Source organism: Myxine glutinosa, chromosome 7 (assembly GCF_964187855.1).
Source record: "Myxine glutinosa chromosome 7, kmMyxGlut1.1, whole genome shotgun sequence".
NCBI classification, from domain to species: Eukaryota; Metazoa; Chordata; class Myxini; order Myxiniformes; family Myxinidae; genus Myxine; species Myxine glutinosa.
The window spans coordinates 113,406,919-113,427,027 of NC_136267.1; the positions used below are offsets into that span (position 1 = coordinate 113,406,919).

The 20,109-nt window shown below is 48.5% G+C and overlaps 1 protein-coding gene across 1 annotated transcript; it reads right to left on the minus strand.

The window, feature by feature from the left end:
• Positions 1-15,211: 15,211 nt before the first annotated feature.
• LOC137431561 (UDP-N-acetylglucosamine--dolichyl-phosphate N-acetylglucosaminephosphotransferase-like) lies at positions 15,212-18,867 on the minus strand. Its single transcript, XM_078782158.1, has 3 exons — positions 18,450-18,867; positions 15,977-16,097; positions 15,212-15,775 (listed from the first exon to the last, which is right to left on the minus strand). Exons 1-3 carry the CDS (start codon positions 18,593-18,595, stop codon positions 15,479-15,481), a joined length of 564 nt encoding a protein of 187 aa, XP_078638284.1. The 5' UTR covers positions 18,596-18,867; the 3' UTR covers positions 15,212-15,478.
• Positions 18,868-20,109: the final 1,242 nt, after the last annotated feature.

Sequence of the window (20,109 nt, forward strand, 5' to 3'; positions counted from 1 at the left end):
CACGGCCCTGCTTGCTTGGTGCCGCGATGCCTCGGCTGGTGGCGCCAGCGGTACTTCAATGTCCTGGTTCTGGTTACTTTATTTAATGTTTATAATTACACACCGATCGCTTGGCTGCTAGCGTGTGTAGTGTCGTGGCATAAGGAACAAGGGAAAAATCACAGAGGTCATTTACAAACAGGGGATTTACCCTTAATCCCTAAGCTACATCACACAAGAGCCACCCTCCGTTTGGCCACACGTCACACTTACTCCGAACATCCGGCCCTACTTAGTTACAGGAAGTGGCCACACGACATCTGGAGCATGGTAATCTACACAATCCTACCTGGACTAAGGTATTTCATTGCCTACCCCCCACAAACGTCACAATACATAAAGGTACTGACATTTATCTAACTACATCATCAAGATAAAATAACTTTTCCTCAAATAAAAATAACTGTGCAGAATTGCAAAAATCATACATACCTTTCTCATGAGAACAACTCCTTTCCTTTTGTATTGGAAACAAAATGGTGGAAGAGTAATGTCACTATCTACCACTACATGGCAGCACCATCTTGACAATGTTTCCATTAACCCCACGTTCCAACTAACCCCACCTTCCCCTATATATCCATAAATGGTTTTCACAATAAGTCAACCTCCATAAATGACCACAAATGTCACAATGAAAATCCATTAAAAGTCAAGTAGCCAATAAAACTATAGTATGAACATAAATCAGCATTTTTGTCTGTTTGAGGAAATAGCTCATGATTCTCAGAAATCAGGTTAAAATGCCATCAGCCATGCTTGTTTATTGCATTCTGATGTGGTTTTAATTAATATCAAAAGAATGTCAGCCTCGATACCCGAAAAACATTTTTATAGACGCACACTTCCAAATGTCCTATAATGTATGATATACATGTACTGGCTCTCATTGAAAGGAAATTTTATGTGATCGCTCATTCGACGTTCACAATTCATGCAACTTCTTCTGACTACTGCAGTTACAGACACAGAAGGGCTCAAAAAATTAGATGCTCAACCCTACACTCAAAATACAGGAGATTTGTTGAAGGCACAGTTCGGGAAAGACACCACTATAGAATCCTTTTCTTTATATATTTCGATGGCAAAGTTCGTTTTTGTACAACTAGCAATGGTACCCGCCCCATGGACGGGGCTTCAATTGGGAAGCCCAAATGAAAAGGAAAAATATCAGAAATTGAAGGCTTTTTTATTTGAAACGATTCATATAAACATCCGTTGAATCATATCACACACAAATCATTAAAATCTAAACAGTACATGGCGCCCATTTTGAAAAAAGATTGAATTCTGCGAAACGGAAGTGGCCGCTACACGTCTTTCTCAGTCGCACGTTTATGTGTAAAGAGTGCGCGCCGAATCTGTAACACGGAAGCGGCCGCTACACCTGTTTCTCAGTCGCTTTGCACACGCTGCCATGTTACTTCGAAGCCGCACATTTATATAGGAAGAGTTTGTCAGGAATCGATCTACTCTCTCTTGGTACATAGAATAAACAGTATTTGTAGAATTTCAACAAAAGCTACATCACTGTTCATATCGGTAAATATTATTCCATCGTGTTTGGAAAAACTGGAAAACTTTTTAAATCGGGAAAAAATTGTAAAAACAATATAACCTATTTCACTCCCAGGGGTCCCAGGAATACCCACCCAATATATCGTGCGATCGGTCCAGCTGTTTTTGCGGTACCTTCGAACGGACAGACGGACATTTGGTGAATTATAGTTGGATGTGGTGATTTTAATTGTCAGAATGAAGCCATGGCACTTCATCAAAGGACATCTGCGACTCCATGGGACTGGCTCAATCTGTGAGCTTTCCAAGCCAGATTTCTCCCAATGGCAAATCCTTCCTTCTGGACTTAGTGATGACAAACTTCTCCACAAATGTCTCTGGCTCTTCCTCTGCTCCAGTTGTTTCATCTGATCATATGTTTTTGAGATTCAATATCTCTGCTCTGACTATCCTCAGAGAGCTGCATTAGCACCGGTAAATATGGCAGTTCACTCAGGCGGATTTGCAGGACTGCAAGCCACCAACTCAGTTCATGATTGGTCTCCTATGTCTACTGCCCCTGACATTCACTCAGCTTGGGAATTCCCCGTCTCTTCTTCAGTTAGCCGATCCTTCTTCTCACCCATGGTACAGTGTAACCTGTAGTGAGGCAGTTGCTCTGAAACAACCTACCTTCTCTTCCTAGAAGGCAAACCCAACCATAAACAATCTCAGATCATTCCACAAAGCCAACAACAATTGTGTGTCCACTCTCAGGAGAGCAAGACAACGTTTGTCCAACCTCAAGATTGAATTTTAAAACTTGTCTCCCTCCTCTAAAACTTGTTGGTGCCTTGTTAAATATACTCTGGAATATGATCCATCCCACCCCATCCCATGTTTTTTCCTCTATTGAAATGGCACCACAGCCGACTCCACTCGTGAAAAGGCCAAAATGCCACAATTCTGTGTTTGCTTCCAAATCTTGTGTTTCCAACCCTTCGCTCTGTGTACCTATCCGACCCAGTCACACCCAACTGCTCCCAGACTGTCTTTTGCACATGAGAAGGTGGAGAATGTTCTGGCAAACTTCGAATGTGATTCCATAACTGGACCCACAGGCATTCATTTGCTGGCATGTCCTAAAAACCTGCTCTCTGCTGCTCTTGCATTCCTCTTTCTGCTCTGTTCACCCTAACATTTGCCCGAGGTCATCTTCAATCTGCTTGGAAATCAGCCGACATCACTACATTACATAAATAAAGTACAAAAAACTGAGCTTAGTACAAAACTGAGTACAAAAAACAAAAAATAAAGTACAAGACTGAGCAGCTTACTTCCGATCATCATCAAGGTCATGGAATCCATTACGGCAGTTGACATAAAATCCTTCCTTTTCTCCAACGACATCATCTCAGATCATCAATTCAGATTCAGACATGGTCACAACTTTGGACGTGCTGTTTCTACTCTACCAACAATTGATGGAGGTCCTCAATGTCAGACATGAGATCAGGGCCATCTCTCTAGACATATCTCAAGCTTACGATATAATCTGGCATCTTGCCTAACTCTCCAAACTCTCTGCCTATGATATTGAAAGCCAACTCCACACATGACTTACTGACTTCTTCTACCCTCATAGCCAACAGATCTCTCGAGGGAATACTTTCGTCTTCTCTCCCTGTCAAGGCTGGAGAGGCCCATGGTGGTGTTCTGAGCCCCATCCTAATCCTAACCCTAATCTTCATCAACGACCTCTCTGACGCTCTGGAAAATCCTCCATCTTTTTGCTGATGATTCCATCCTCGACAATAGTCAGGTTCACTATGTTTTTTCGTTCAAAATTTTGGTAGATTAGCAAAACTATACATTTTTGGAATATTCAGAGCATGAGGAATCCAAAAATCAATGTTTACATTTGCGTAGACACCTTTGCGAAAATGACACTCAGGACAGTGATGAAGATTTGTAAAAGCATATTCCTGAACGGTATAGACCTCGTAGATCCTGTGTATAGGACTTATAGTTCAATCTGATACTACCTATAACTTCCTATAACAACCTATAACTTCAAAGGACTTGCAATATCATGTATTATGTAATACAGTTATATCACAAATATAAAGACAATGGTTTTCAATTACCTTTGTTTGTTGCTTTTCTATAACCCTGAGCACTATTTTGAGGCCTTTATTGGATTCCTTGACCCAGAAAACATAGGATTAGCATATTTAATTAAGTCTCTAGGTTGACTAGAAGCTGGGATCGCGCAAAATATTGTTACAGACACGACTTTGATGTTAAAGTGGGCCGAGCGGAATGGCCGTCGTGTCCGCACAAATTACCCGACTATACTCGACGTTGACGAAGTCGCGCGATGCTGGCTCAATAAGAAAAAGAAGACACCCGGCTGGATTACAATAACACAATACGACACCAGGGGTTCAGTTCTCAAGACCTCCGGAGGAGGTTATATTAAGGCGGAAGGTTAGATTACAACTACAAGAGGGACAGCATAGAAAGACAAGCACTTAGACACACTCTTATATTAACCCCAACAGACGACAGATAAACGGGACAAAATGCTGACTCACACGGGGATTGATGGAAAGGACAGGCGGGTAGCGATGGCTCCAGGTGCACCTGGGCTCAAAGGTCAGAATCGACTCGGTCCGGTCCAGAGATGCGGGGAGGTCGCAGCGCTCGGATGGCGTCTTGTCTGCTCAAGCTGGGGGCGCATCTGACTCAGCGCTCGCAGGTGGCTTTCCTTCTCCAAGCTGGGTGCGCATCTCTCTCAGCGCTCGCAGGTGGCTTTCCTTCTCCAAGCTGGGTGCGCATCTCTCTCAGCGCTCGCAGGTGGCTTTCCTTCTCCAAGCTGGGTGCGCATCTGACTCAGCGCTCGCAGGTGGCTTTCCTTCTCCAAGCTGGGTGCGCATCTCTCTCAGCGCTCGCAGGTGGCTTTCCTTCTCCAAGCTGGGTGCGCATCTCTCTCAGCGCTCGCAGGTGGCTTTCCTTCTCCAAGCTGGGTGCGCATCTCTCTCAGCGCTCGCAGGTGGCTTTCCTTCTCCAAGCTGGGGGCGAATCTCTCTCAGCGCTCGCAGGTGGCTTTCCTTCTCCAAGCTGGGTGCGCATCTCACGTCACATCCGGCGCGGGGCCGCGTATATCCGGCGGGGAGTGACACGCCCTCGGCTCGTTAGCTCCGCCTCGTGGAATCGGCACGTTGCTTCTCATTGGGTGCGTGCGGGGGGCTCACCAGGCTCCGCCCTTGACGAGGAGCTGACAAGGAGCCCCTTCGTGGTAACCCCGTGGAGCGCATGGTCTATGGCGCTAATCGAGCCGGTGTGAGGACGCATCCTCCCCCGCTCCGCCGCCATCTCCTCTGTTGTTGTTGTAATTGTTGGGGAAGAAGATGGAAGGAGGTATGGGAAAGGTCCTAAACTCACTACTGATGCCATATAATCACATTCTGGTGCAACGAAGAGTCATAATTAATGGAGACGAGGCCTTAACTGACATAGAATAAGAATAACTAGGAAGATGTCCGAAAGTTGTCTACGTGTGGTGCGGTGGACCTGGGCACGACATTTAATGGGGGAATAAGGGGAAGGTCGGCTCTACTGATTGTTATTTACATGCAATGGGACTAGGGAATGGGGGATTGGGGAAAGTTGGGGAGTATTGGAGAAAATAGGGGAATATTTACAAGCGGATATGGAGGCCAAATTCCATATTCGCAACATTGCACCCTTCTCTACCCTCGGGGCGTCCCGACCCGATAAATTTTTACCTACTTTAGTGTGGCACGCAATGTAGTTCCCTCTACTATTAACTCTACCCTGAGTGCGACAGTTTTACAGATATTCACAAATGAGTAAATATGTCCCCCTGCGACGTTGCACCCTTCTCCTCACAGAAACACACCCACAGGATAACCGAATCCGGAAAGAATTCTCAAACTAAACATACAGCCGGTAGGGAGCATTATTTACAAGATTACGCTGATATCTACACTACGATCCAGGACCTGTCTTTGGAGGAACACATGCAGATGTTATGCATAGAGAGAGCGCGCTTGCCAGCATCGATACACCAACCCACGAGTGCTCTGTGGCCGACGGCCTTTAATAACGTGCAGAGCACCCTTCCCCAGCATCAAAAGCACCACCCCACCACCAATCGGTGCAGTCACCATTGTTCAATGATTAAAAATAAATGCGACAACCCCTAACCCTGCAGGTGTCTCTTGCTCTTCTTGTGGTGCACTTGGTGGTGTTAACTATTAGTGGTTCACCTGTATGGCATAGGTGCCACGTTGACCCATAGGTCCATCCCCGGGTGGTGCTTGGCCGCAAACGAACTGCGGTCCATTGTGGGTGGCCACAAACATTGCGGTCCATATGGTGTATCGATCCCGGCAGCAAACAGCGAAAGTGCAGGCCCACAACTGCGTAGCCAGCACCTCTCTCTCCTCTCTCTCTACCCCAAAGCCAGATCCTCGGAGGTGGGAGACAAAAGAAGCAACAAGTGAGTAAGGTGGTAAGGGCGCAAAAGTGCACGCAATGTAAGGTGATGCACACTGGGGGCACATGGGAACCAGGTGAGACAGGTACGTTCCTATCGTACGCCCCCCCCCCCCACCAGGTAACCTACATGGCCCCTCCCTTACCCCTTACTGTATCCACACAACACAACACTACCCATAAACATCTACTTTACAAATCAACAAACATCCCTACTGTCTTCCCCGTTCCTCCCATAAACCAAATTCGTCTTCTCTCCCTCCTAACCAATCAAATTTGCCATTTTCAACTCTCATCAAAATTTGCCATCTCCAACTCAACATCAAAATTTGCCATCACCAATTCATCATCAGTCCCTCCTAGGGAGGGAGAGATGGAATCACCCCAATGTCTCATCCACGTCGTGATGCGTCTCACAAATCCAACAGCAATTCTCATTTCCTGCAACAACCAAAGAAAACACAGGTGTGGAGTCATCATCATCACCACAGGTAAGTGGCTGCGTATGGTGCGACAGGTTCATCAATCCTAACTATTTCCTAAATGACTTTAACAACTTTACACTACCCGGGGTCTTTCTCCGGCCAAACCATTGGCCCTCTTACACTATGGGTTCTAAAAACCAATTCCCATTGGCCAAACTGTGGTGCTCTTCAATTTGGGGTCTCACTCCCCCGATTCATCTCCCGGTGCCCTCGTACAATTTCTGGGCTGCGACGTGTACCTCTCCCAGTGGGTCTACCCACCTGCACACCTCCACCACTGTAGTTGCCTCCGAGCTTACCTGCTCCTTACCCTAACCTATCTACCTGGGGAAGGCCCTCTGGCGCTCTCCCCACTCCGTGCCCTCTCTGGCACTGGGCTACCCGGGTCCATCCTCCGGATCCTCGGGCCCCATCCACAACTCTACCGGCTCCCAGAGCCCACCTGCGGCCTCACCTGGCCGACATCCTCACAGTGGTGGAGTGCCCAACCAACTACACACACTAACAGGCTACACGCCCCGCCATTCCCACAACACTAATGCACCCATTCACAACACCATTCTGCAACCGCACCACAGATGCCAATATCCAACCACAATTTACCTGTACCCTCTACCTAACACTTACACTACCCGCCCCGGGTATCCGTGATGGGGGTCCACTCTTCCCCCATTCACACCTTCGCACCATGCACACCACTCCGTACCACTTACTCCAACTCTCTCCACACACCTGTACTTGCACACCTGTGCTCTCACACTTGGTGCCACCTGCACCCTTCTCTCCCCAAGCGCATTCGCGCTGATCCACACACTCACGACTCATACACTGCTCCACACACCTGTCCAATTGCACACCTGTGCAATCACACCTGTTCCATCCTCACACACACGGCATCATCTCAGCTAACTACTCCCTTCTGAAACTTGCGCTTCCCAGTCGTCCCTTTAAACTATTGCGCTCCCACGTCATTATCATCCATACTAATCTACCTGTGTCCCCACTACAGGTATCAGTCACTAACTAACCTTAACGTTACCTACTGTCATCTTCGCTAGATCCCTACACACAATATCCTAACCCACCCGGGCTAGTTTTCACTGCCATACACCCCATAAGCTATTGCTCCTTTGCCCCCACATGGGAAGGATGGTGGATTTGCCATCCCACCACATCGGGGGTCTCTCACTACCAATTTTGCACATCAAATTTCAACAAATCAAAAATTTGCCAATCATCTGCCAATCACTGTACCATTACCAATCATCACTCTGCCAATCCTTTGCCAATCATCAAATTTCGCCTTTTTCTAATTTCGGGGCCAAAACACTAACCTCATCACCCAGTCGACTCACTAATACCTCTCGGTGCGCCAATTCCTGTCCAAAGCCCGGCTTCGTAAAGCCAAGCAATGGATGCTGGTTGTTTTGTGCCAGCGGCTGGATGCGTCCCGCATTCGGTGCAGGGACGGGGGCTTACCCGGGCCGAGATCCCACGCATCACCTCGGCGTGGAGCCATCCAATGCCCCGATCTCGACCTGCCGGCACGTCTCACCAAAAAGTGGTCGCCATGACGACCCTTTCTATCGGGCTGCCAGCTCCGCCTAGTGGAGCCTGGACGCGGCCGTTCAAAGCGAGGCCCGGCACGCACCGAGGGCCCGCTTCGGCTAAAAGTCGCTCTAACCTCTAACCCGTGTAACGTCGATGCTTCACCTGCATGCTTACACCCCGCAGCCCGTTCCTTGCTCACACATCCAGCCGTGCCCATGCTCCTCGTACCTTTCCTTACACACCCAGGTACACCCATTCCACTCACAGCCTTGGTCACACACCTGACCACCGAACACCTTGGCACACATTCGTTGCTCGCACACCTCACCAAAACACCTCTTCGCGCCCCCTCCTCAGTCACCTCCTCTGTGACAACCACAGGTGTGCTCTCATTCGCACACCCAACCACGTGCCTCACCACCAACTCCAGCGTGCATTCCCACTCACGCTCTACCATTCCAGGTGTGCATCCTTCCATCCCAGGTGTACATCCTCGCTCACCTGTCACAACTAACTCACGCTCCATGTCACTCTCACTACTTTCACCTCCATTCCTGACAGCGCACTCACCCTTACTCTTGACAGCACACTCTTTCCCCATGCACCTGTCCGTCACACACCTTTCTCGCGCACACTCTCCCGTTACACCCTCTGTAACACTCACCACAGGTGGACACTCTTCCTTACTTCTGACAGCGCACTCTTTCCTCATGCACCTGTCCGTCACACACCTTTCTCGCGCACACTCTCCCGTTACACCCTCTGTAACACTCACCACAGGTGGACACTCTTCCTTACTTCTGACAGCGCACTCTTTCCTCATGCACCTGTCCGTCACACACCTTTCTCGCGCACACTCTCCCGTTACACCCTCTGTAACACTCACCACACCGCGCTTCCACGTGCTCCCTCGCACACGCGCTACGACCGACTCACTCTCGCCAGCACACTCACTCCTTGGCACGCACTTTTTCCTCACACACCCCAGAGTCGGATTTTCTCGCACACCTCCTTTTTCGCACACCAGACCTGTCGCACACTTCACCAACGGCCTCTCACGAACACCCGGGTCCATCTCGACCCCCAAGCTCCTTAAATCCCCTGGCGCATCATACGCACGACCATATTGGTCACCACTTACACCGGGTCCTCTTTCTCTTCGCTTCTCCTCCATCACCTGCGAATCCCTCATCCGGTTAATGAGCACATCATCACGATCCGAACACAGACTTTGGACCAATTCTTTTACTTCCTCCTTTATCTCTTTCTTATCCTCTCTCCGTCGCTTCTTAATTTCGCTCACCCCTTCTTCCACTTCTTCTAATTTTTGCTTCATCTCCTTCATCTCTTCGTGCGCCCCTTTAAGTTCTTCCTCTAACTCCACTTTATTTTTTTCTATGTGCTCCCGCACCTCCCGCTCTTTAACCTCCATTACCTCTACCACCTTGTCCATTTTCCTCGTCAGGTCCTCATGTACCGTCTGGCACTCTTTTTTAATTACCCCTACGTCCTTTTTCATCTCTTTCTGTGTCGATTTTAAACCCTCTATTACCGCTGTGTTCTTCTTTACCTGGTCCGTTAGTTCTTTTTGTCCCTCTGTTAGCTGCTCCACCTCCTGCGTCAGGACCTCTATGCCCCCCTGTAACTTTACAGTCCCCTTTCTCACCTCCTTCTCCATGTGCTCCTTACAGTGCCTCACCTCCTCGCGCACTCCTCCGACCTCCTCACTCACTCCTCTTCTGATCTCCTCTCCCATCACTTGCATCTCCTGCCCAGATGCCACCCTCATCTGCTCCATTTCCTCCCTGTGAGCATCCAGTTTGGTTTCTACCCCCATTCTGACCCCCTCTATCTGCTGCTCCATTTGTTTAACTTCCCTTTCCGCTTGGTCCCTCAATTTGCCTTCCATACTGTTTTCTAACCCCTCTAACCCATTTTTCACTCCCTCTATCTGATTCTCCTGGGCAGCCATTCTATTTTCTACCCCCATTAACCCATTTTTCACTTCTTTTATCCCGTTGTCTAACCCCTCAAAATTATTGTCTAACTTCCCAATTTTCTTGTCTAACTCCTCAAAATTATTGTCTAACTTCCCAATTTTCTTGTCTAACTCCTCAAAATTATTGTCTAACTTCTCACCGGTACCCCTCGCTTCGTCCCTCATTACCCCCATTTGGTTTCCCATTACCCCCATTTGGTTTCCCATTACCCCCATTTGGCCCTCCATTCGCCCACTATCAACCCTCATTTGCTCACTCTGAGCATCCATCCGGTTCCCCAATTGGTTACTCTGCAGTTTGAGGGACGCCTGCATTTGCGCCATAAATTGCTCCATGAGGACCTGCATCTGGGCCATCCCTCCCACTTGTGCAGCGGGTGCGGCCGCCGTAGCTATGTGCGAGGCGCCATTTCGCGCGTCTGCTACCCCCGCTGTTTCGCTCTCCTCATGTCCCTCATGTCCCTCAATTTGGTCCTGGACCGACCCTGCTTCACTCTCCCCTACCGGACCCCAGCCGTCTTGATCCGCCATAGCGCGACTTGCAAAATTCGAGTTTCGTAAAACAAAACAAATTTCGGCCGCTCCAAATTTTGACCAAATTTTTTTTTTCCTCTATTCGTTTTTTTTTTTTTTTTTTTTCAAAATTTGGTCGGGCCTCGAATCTCACTCCCGACACCAATTGTTACAGACACGACTTTGATGTTAAAGTGGGCCGAGCGGAATGGCCGTCGTGTCCGCACAAATTACCCGACTATACTCGACGTTGACGAAGTCGCGCGATGCTGGCTCAATAAGAAAAAGAAGACACCCGGCTGGATTACAATAACACAATACGACACCAGGGGTTCAGTTCTCAAGACCTCCGGAGGAGGTTATATTAAGGCGGAAGGTTAGATTACAACTACAAGAGGGACAGCATAGAAAGACAAGCACTTAGACACACTCTTATATTAACCCCAACAGACGACAGATAAACGGGACAAAATGCTGACTCACACGGGGATTGATGGAAAGGACAGGCGGGTAGCGATGGCTCCAGGTGCACCTGGGCTCAAAGGTCAGAATCGACTCGGTCCGGTCCAGAGATGCGGGGAGGTCGCAGCGCTCGGATGGCGTCTTGTCTGCTCAAGCTGGGGGCGCATCTGACTCAGCGCTCGCAGGTGGCTTTCCTTCTCCAAGCTGGGTGCGCATCTCTCTCAGCGCTCGCAGGTGGCTTTCCTTCTCCAAGCTGGGTGCGCATCTCTCTCAGCGCTCGCAGGTGGCTTTCCTTCTCCAAGCTGGGTGCGCATCTGACTCAGCGCTCGCAGGTGGCTTTCCTTCTCCAAGCTGGGTGCGCATCTCTCTCAGCGCTCGCAGGTGGCTTTCCTTCTCCAAGCTGGGTGCGCATCTCTCTCAGCGCTCGCAGGTGGCTTTCCTTCTCCAAGCTGGGTGCGCATCTCTCTCAGCGCTCGCAGGTGGCTTTCCTTCTCCAAGCTGGGGGCGAATCTCTCTCAGCGCTCGCAGGTGGCTTTCCTTCTCCAAGCTGGGTGCGCATCTCACGTCACATCCGGCGCGGGGCCGCGTATATCCGGCGGGGAGTGACACGCCCTCGGCTCGTTAGCTCCGCCTCGTGGAATCGGCACGTTGCTTCTCATTGGGTGCGTGCGGGGGGCTCACCAGGCTCCGCCCTTGACGAGGAGCTGACAAGGAGCCCCTTCGTGGTAACCCCGTGGAGCGCATGGTCTATGGCGCTAATCGAGCCGGTGTGAGGACGCATCCTCCCCCGCTCCGCCGCCATCTCCTCTGTTGTTGTTGTAATTGTTGGGGAAGAAGATGGAAGGAGGTATGGGAAAGGTCCTAAACTCACTACTGATGCCATATAATCACATTCTGGTGCAACGAAGAGTCATAATTAATGGAGACGAGGCCTTAACTGACATAGAATAAGAATAACTAGGAAGATGTCCGAAAGTTGTCTACGTGTGGTGCGGTGGACCTGGGCACGACATTTAATGGGGGAATAAGGGGAAGGTCGGCTCTACTGATTGTTATTTACATGCAATGGGACTAGGGAATGGGGGATTGGGGAAAGTTGGGGAGTATTGGAGAAAATAGGGGAATATTTACAAGCGGATATGGAGGCCAAATTCCATATTCGCAACAATATGTATTTTAAGGCGGCCATTTTCAAAATCCAAAATGGCGGCCATGCAGGTGTCTGGGCAAATGCCAACATTGATTTTCAGATTCTCCATGCTCTGAAGATTCCAAAAATGTACAGGTTTGCTAATCCCAAAATTTTGAAAGAAATTATATTTGTTAACATAGTGAACCTGACTATCTTCATCACTGTCCTGAGTGTCATTTTCGCAAAGGTGTCTACGCAAATGTAAACATTAATTTTTGGATTCCTCATGCTCTGAATATTCCAAAAATGTATAGTTTTGCTAATCTACCAAAATTTTGAACGAAATTATATTTGTTAACATAGTGAACCTGACTAAAGCATCTTGGGTATCAACATCATTGTATCGCTCCGTGAAAATCTTTTCACCTCAATGCTCTCAACGCCATCTTCAAACAAACACACACTTCCCAGGAAGCATCATTTGCAATCTTGTGAACCCGATAAATGCCCTTTCGTAACTTTATATTCCACATGCACTTACAACCACATATTAATAAACGATAATGAGGGCATCAATAATCCCTCTAAAATAAAAGTTACCTTCCATTGACTGGTTGTTGTGTTGGAAATTCGTTAAGCTGGTACGGGTCAATCTAGGGTTCTTTTATGGGGTTCTAAAGAGTAATTCTAATGGGGTTCGTTCGTTTCTAGGCTTTGCCTGCAACCCATTCCCTTAAAAAATATATATATATTGTTGCGGATATGAGATTGGCCTCCATCCATATCCGCTTGTAAATATTCCCCTATTTCCCCAATACTTCCCAACTATCCCCAATCCCCCATTCCCTAGTCCCATTTTCTGTAAACAACACTCTGTAGACCCGACCTTCCCCTATTTCCCCCATTAAATGTCGCATCCAGGTCCACCGCATCTCACGTAGACAACTATAGGACATCTTGCTAGTTATTCTTAGTCTATGTCAGTTAAGGACTCGTTTCCATTAATTCTGACTCTTCGTTGCACCAAAATGTGATTGTATGGCACCGTTAGAAAGTTTAGGACCTCCCATTACCCCCCCGCAGCTCTTCCTCACGGTTCAGCAACAACAACAACAACAACAACAACAGCAACAACAACGGCGGCGGCGCGGGGAGTGCGCGTCCTCACTCCGGCTTGGTTAGCCGCCATCGAACATGTGCTCCGACGGGGTTACCACGTAGGGGCTCGCTGTCAGCTCCTCGTCAAGGGCGGAGCCCGGTAACCCCCCGCACCCAATAGAAGCGGCGGACCGATTCCATCTGGGGCGGAGCCAACGAGCCGAGGGCGTGTCACTCCCCGCTGAGCATGCGCAGGAAGAGGGAGGTGACGTCAGATGCGCCCTCAGCTTGGAGAGAGAGACGCCACCAACCGAGCGCTGTGACACCTCCCTGCATCTACTGGACCGTGCTGTATCCTGTCCCTGAGCCAAGGTGCACCTTGTGCTATCGACTGCCTGTCCTTCCCTGCCATCAATCCCTGTGTAAGTCAGTCTTGTTCCGTTTGTCTGTGGTCTGTCGGGGATAAGATAAGACTGTGTCTAAGTGCCCATCTTTTCTGTGCTTTACCTCTTACCCTGTAATCTACCCCTTTTCTGCACCACCAATTATATCCTCCTCCGGAGGTCTTGAGAACTGTACCCCTTGTGTCGTTTCATTAATCCCAGTCGTTGTGTCCTTTCCATCATCGATTTAGCGTAGCGCGATTCGGCCAAGGTTCGAGTGGAATCGGGTGAGTTGGGGGTAATCGGGTAAACTGTGCGAACACGGCGGCCATTCCGCTCGGTCAAGCAACATCTTAAGTCGTGTCCGTAACAATATATACTTCTTTTTTTTTTAAAATAAGGGGTGGCACTCACACCCCATTATAATCTATCCATAATAAAACATTCAGGGTACATAAGGGTGACATTGCTGGAACCAAACCCAAATCCCATGCCCTATTTAGTTTTTTATTACAGTGCATTCGGTAAGTATTCACACCCTTGACATTTTTCACATTTCGTTGTGTTACAGCTTGAATTTAAAATTATATGCCTTTTGTACAAGGTGTGCCTTTTTAATGTACGTGGCGCAATTAAATGGGCCTTTTTCTCAGGAGTATTTTCCATCAGGACCTTCCCATAAAGCCTAGATTTCTGAAGTGTTGCAGAGACCGTTCTCCTTCTGGCAGGTTCCCCCATCTCAGCCAAGGAACTCTGCAGTTCTGTGAGAGTGGTCATTGGGTTCTTGTTCACCTCCCTGACCATGGTCTTTCTTGCCCAGTTGCTCACGTTGGTCGGACGGCCAGCTCGAGGAAGAGTCTGGATAGTTCCATATTCTTTGAATTTCCTAATGATGGAGCTCACTGTGCTCTTGGGAACTTTTAACACTCCAAAATTATTTTATACCCTTCCCCAGATATATGGCTAACCCCCGTTCTTGCTGGGAAAATGGCCTTAAAATGCCTGTTGTTGTTGTTGGTGTGTCCCCAGATATATGCCTCCTCACAATAGCGTAGGGGTTGAATACTTATTGACTCCAAAAATTTCAGCCTTTCATTTTTAATTATTTTGTAAAAATTTCTTAAAATAATATTCCACTTTGACATTATAGGGTAATATGCATCGATCAGCGACAAAAAAAGCTCAATTTAATCAATTTTTAATTCAGACTAACAACAAAATGTGAAAAAGTCAAGGGGTGTGAATACCTTGAAGGCACTGTATATTTCTACATTACACTTTAAACAGTTTAACCTCCCTTTCCACTTTGGCCATAATAGAGAGATATACTTAACTGCATAACACAACAGATTGGGATAATGTATTTTAATTAAACATTTAAAAAATATTTTACTGCATCTTATATTGATGGGAATAGAGCCTGTGATTGATGCTGTGAAGAGGAACAGGTTGAGATGGTTTGGTCATGCGTTGAGGAAGGATGAAAGTGACTGGTTGAGAAGAGTGATAGAAATGGATGTAGAAGGAAGTAGAGGACGGGGAAGACCGAGAAAGACTTGGCTAAAGATGGTCGAAGAAGAAATGCGGGCAAGGGGGTTAACAAGGAGAGATGCAGAAAATAGGGCAAAATGGAGAAGATTGTCATGGGGACCGCAAGGCTAACCCCCGCTCTAGTAGGGAAAATCGCCTTTAAAATGCATGTTGTTGTTGTTGTTGTATCTTATATTGAACCGAAATGTGTTCGTCAAAATGGGAATGTCCACCAAATAAGTATTCCTTATGTAACAAGACTCTACTACACCAGACTACCATGAACTAACGGATAAAAGACTTGCAGTAATGAGAAGATTCTGCTACACAAGGAGCCTCCAATCATACCAAGGTGCACATGCAGGCCGAGCAGCGGGCGGAGCGGTTCGGGAATGAGCACGGTGGTGGGCCCTTCGGTGAGCAGATAAGTTGTGAGCAGAGGGAGGGCGGCCACGGCGGGAAGTGCCAGTTTGTGACGCCAAGGCAGGTTCAAAACATCGTCGGCAAACCCGAGAAGAAGCATGCAGCATAGAGCCAGGAGCGCAGCGAGGAGCTGCACCAACTGGATATCACATCGTCGTTAAAAAAAACAAAAAAAAACTATAAAGGACTGCTAACATAAATGAACAAATAAATAGGCAGAAGATAAATGGGGAATGGCAAATTCGGATGTTGGGAAAGTGCAGAGTAGATATTAAAGAGAGCAGAAAACAGTGGAAGATGTGCACGATCGGAGTGAAAAGGTGGTCGATTCCGAGCAAACCTGAATCTGTGGATATCCAGGACAGTTTTTGCTGAGCCAGCAGCCCAAGGAGGGCACGGGTATGAGGGCAAAATGCATAACTAGGAATATGGCTCCACTCACGACCCCCAAGGCTTCAGGTCTGGACACATGTGCACACATTGGTCAAGGATGAGCGCACACGGGGAAAATATAACAGTGTTTAATCAAGTTTGTAAAGTGAAGTCAGACACAAGTTATTTAATGTTGGGTTTCAATGTTTCTTGATCAACTAATTTGCACAAAGTTAAAACAATTAAATCCATGGAAGATGAAAATCCAAGGAAATTGTAATATTACTCCCAAAACATAAGGAGGAGCAGTTAATCAAAGTCATAAAAACCATAAAGCACAGCGAGGATTCATTGCACTGATTAGCAAGGGAGTTCATCACGAATAAGACAATTTCAGTAGTCACAGAGTCTGCGTTCAGCCCAAAAAAACAGATAGAAAGTGGGGCACAAACAGTGTCCAGGTTAAACTCTCAAATTCACAATAATCACATAAATTGCGATACAACTCGCGTCCATGAAGGCGGCTCAAATCTTTCCCATCAATCTTCAATCCTTCTTTCCTGTCAACCCGACCCTAATTTTCTTTTTTCTGTGGACCACACCTATCCCTGTTACGTACCTAAAAACCTGCCCCCTTACCACATCCATCCCTATCTACCTGTCCATGTATTTTGCACCACCTCTCCCTCCACTTTCCTGCCCACCTATCCATTCCACCACCCCCTTGCCTGGCCACACACCTCACCCTCCACACACACCTCACCCTCCACACACACCTCGCCTGGCCACACACCTCACCCTCCACACACACCTCACCCTCCACACACACACACACACCTCACCCTCCACACACACACACACACCTCACCCTCCACACACACACACCTCACCCTCCACACACACACACCTCACCCTCCACACACACACACCTCACCCTCCACACACACACACACACCTCACCCTCCACACACACACACACACCTCACCCTCCACACACACACCTCACCCTCCACACACACACACACACCTCACCCTCCACACACACACACACACCTCACCCTCCACACACACACCTCACCCTCCACACACACCTCACCCTCCACACACACACACACACCTCACCCTCCATACACACACACACACCTCACCCTCCACACACACACACACACCTCACCCTCCACACACACCTCGCCTGGCCACACACCTCACCCTCCACACACACCTCACCCTCCACACACACACACACACACCTCACCCTCCACACACACACACACACACCTCACCCTCCACACACACACACCTCACCCTCCACACACACACACCTCACCCTCCACACACACACACCTCACCCTCCACACACACACACCTCACCCTCCACACACACACACCTCACCCTCCACACACACACACCTCACCCTCCACACACACACACCTCACCCTCCACACACACACACCTCACCCTCCACACACACCTCACCCTCCACACACACCTCACCCTCCACACACACCTCACCCTCCACACACACCTCACCCTCCACACACACACACCTCACCCTCCACACACACACACCTCACCCTCCACACACACACACCTCACCCTCCACACACACACACCTCACCCTCCACACACACACACCTCACCCTCCACACACACACACCTCACCCTCCACACACACACACCTCACCCTCCACACACACACACCTCACCCTCCACACACACACACCTCACCCTCCACACACACACACCTCACCCTCCACACACACACACCTCACCCTCCACACACACACACACACCTCACCCTCCACACACACACACACCTCACCCTCCACCCCCTCCTCCCCCACCACCCCCCCAACACACATCCTCCCTCATCCCCTTACCTAGACTCACATATGTACCATATTCCCCACCTTCTTACCTGGCCACTTACACCCATCCCCTCTCCTTAACTTGCCACACCTCCCCCCTTCCACCCGCACGCAGCTCCTTACCTGGCCACACAGCTCCACAGCCACCTTACCTGGCCACACAGCTCCCCAACCACCTTGCATGGCCATACTACTCCCCAACCATCTTACCTGGCCACACATCTCCCGCACCCCTTACCTGACCACACGGCCACACCTCTCACATTCTTACCTGGCCACATCCACCCTCCCGTAGCTCCTTACCTGGCCACACACCCAGCCCCAACTGGCCACACACCCAATGTACATCTAGCGGTAACCGCTACACCGGTACCTTTCCCCCGGCCCCTTGACCCCCCCAACCCCCAGAAACTGTACACATTTCTCTCACTCTTTCAGTTCTCGTCCTTCCCACCCCTATCTATCTCATGATAAGTGATAACAATGGGACAAAGCAGCAGCTGCACATTTGCAACAAATTAAAAACACAATCTCACAGGGACACTGATATAATTAACCAAACATCCACCCACATTCTTTTATCACAATCCTTGTTCAAATCCTTGCCGAACAAATTTGCCGCCAGAAGCTTCTTGGCCACAGCGGGAACGGCCCGGAAGGTCACGAACCCGGCCAACACCGAGACCGCCACGTTCACGCACAGGGGCAGGTAGTCCATGCTGGCAAGGGAGAGGGTGCACCTCGCCGGCACCGAAACTATCCGAGGGTCGATCAATGCGGAACCGCTGAGGCCTCAGAGACTGAACTTCAGCACCGAAAACACGACAGATGCAGACGGTCAGTTCAGGAGCTCGGACAGTTATTGTAGATCCATTTTAGATTCTTTGAACTTCCTCGTTTCTTAATTGAAATAAACTTAACACAAAACTGCCTTGGAACAGCTACGGCGCTCGTTCTGATTGAATTGTAGAAAACAGAGAATCCACCAATCACGTCTTCACTTTGCATCACGTGGAGTAACATTTGCATAGCGACGCAGGAAAGAGCCGTTGCGCAATTATAACATTGAACGAGCGAACCGTACAAAAGATTTCTATACACCGCCAAACAAGTCTACTTTAAAATATAAAGCGTCTCATGGAAAATTTTGTCTAATTTTATTCAATTCTCATTGAAAGTGTTTATTTCCTTTCGCTCAAAGAGTGTTTCAATTAAACTTTTATTAAATTCTAAACTTTCCATCAATTCGGAATGTTTTTGCATAAGTGGCAAGTTGGTGGTGAAAAACTGGGATGTGTTCCATGAACAAGCAGCTTGCTATCGCTTGCCAGGCCAAGCTGTTCCTTATCAACCGTTCCGATAGACTGCTTGATGGAATGCTTAAACCGAGGGCTCACAGGATGGCCAAGAGCCGTGCGGTAGGTGATCGATGAAGGTGTGCATCAAGTTCTTTGGCAAACAGGTATATTAATTAAAGTTTTACTGTGAGTGGGCTTTGTTTTGAGAAAGATAACAAAACTCGTTGCCCCGGGAGACAATAGTCGAGAAAAACAGCTCGTTGCCCTGGAGACAATGGAACAATAGATGAGAATGTGATTGGCTGTGAGAGATTCCCTCAGACGAGAGGAGACTCAGCGAGCGGACGCACGTTCGAGCTGCACTCCACGACACAACGCAGAGGAAGAAAGGTATAAGGTATGCCAGTTATTCTAATTACCTTCTTGTGAGGATTGTTACCAAAGTATATCGGACCTTTGACTTGTCCAGTCTGGGTTCGATTCTCGAGCAGACTTTAAACTGTCAGATTGGTGCTTCACATGCAGGGTGTTGCATTGCGAGGTAGGATGGACATTAAGCCAGGTGTCCCTTTTGCTCGCACAAAATGGTGGCCCTTAAACATTGCATCGTGCCTTTCATGAAGAGTCGGCGAGTTATCCATGGTAATCCGTCACCCTGAACGAATTACCCACTAAAGGTCACCTGCATCCTCATCAATGCGGTGGTTCTAAAGCTAGCAACGACCCCATCCAAGTTGGCAACGACCCGTCTCGATTAGTTCCCCTTTTGCTTCATTCATTTCATTCTTCATCTCTGTTTATATCTCCAATTTTGCTTCCGCAAACGTCTTCTCCACCTCCTTTTTACCTGTGCCCATTCGTTCATCCGTCTGTTCTTTCCTCGTCTCCATTACCTGTCCCATCTCCTCTGTTTTCTGTGTTACGTCATAATGTC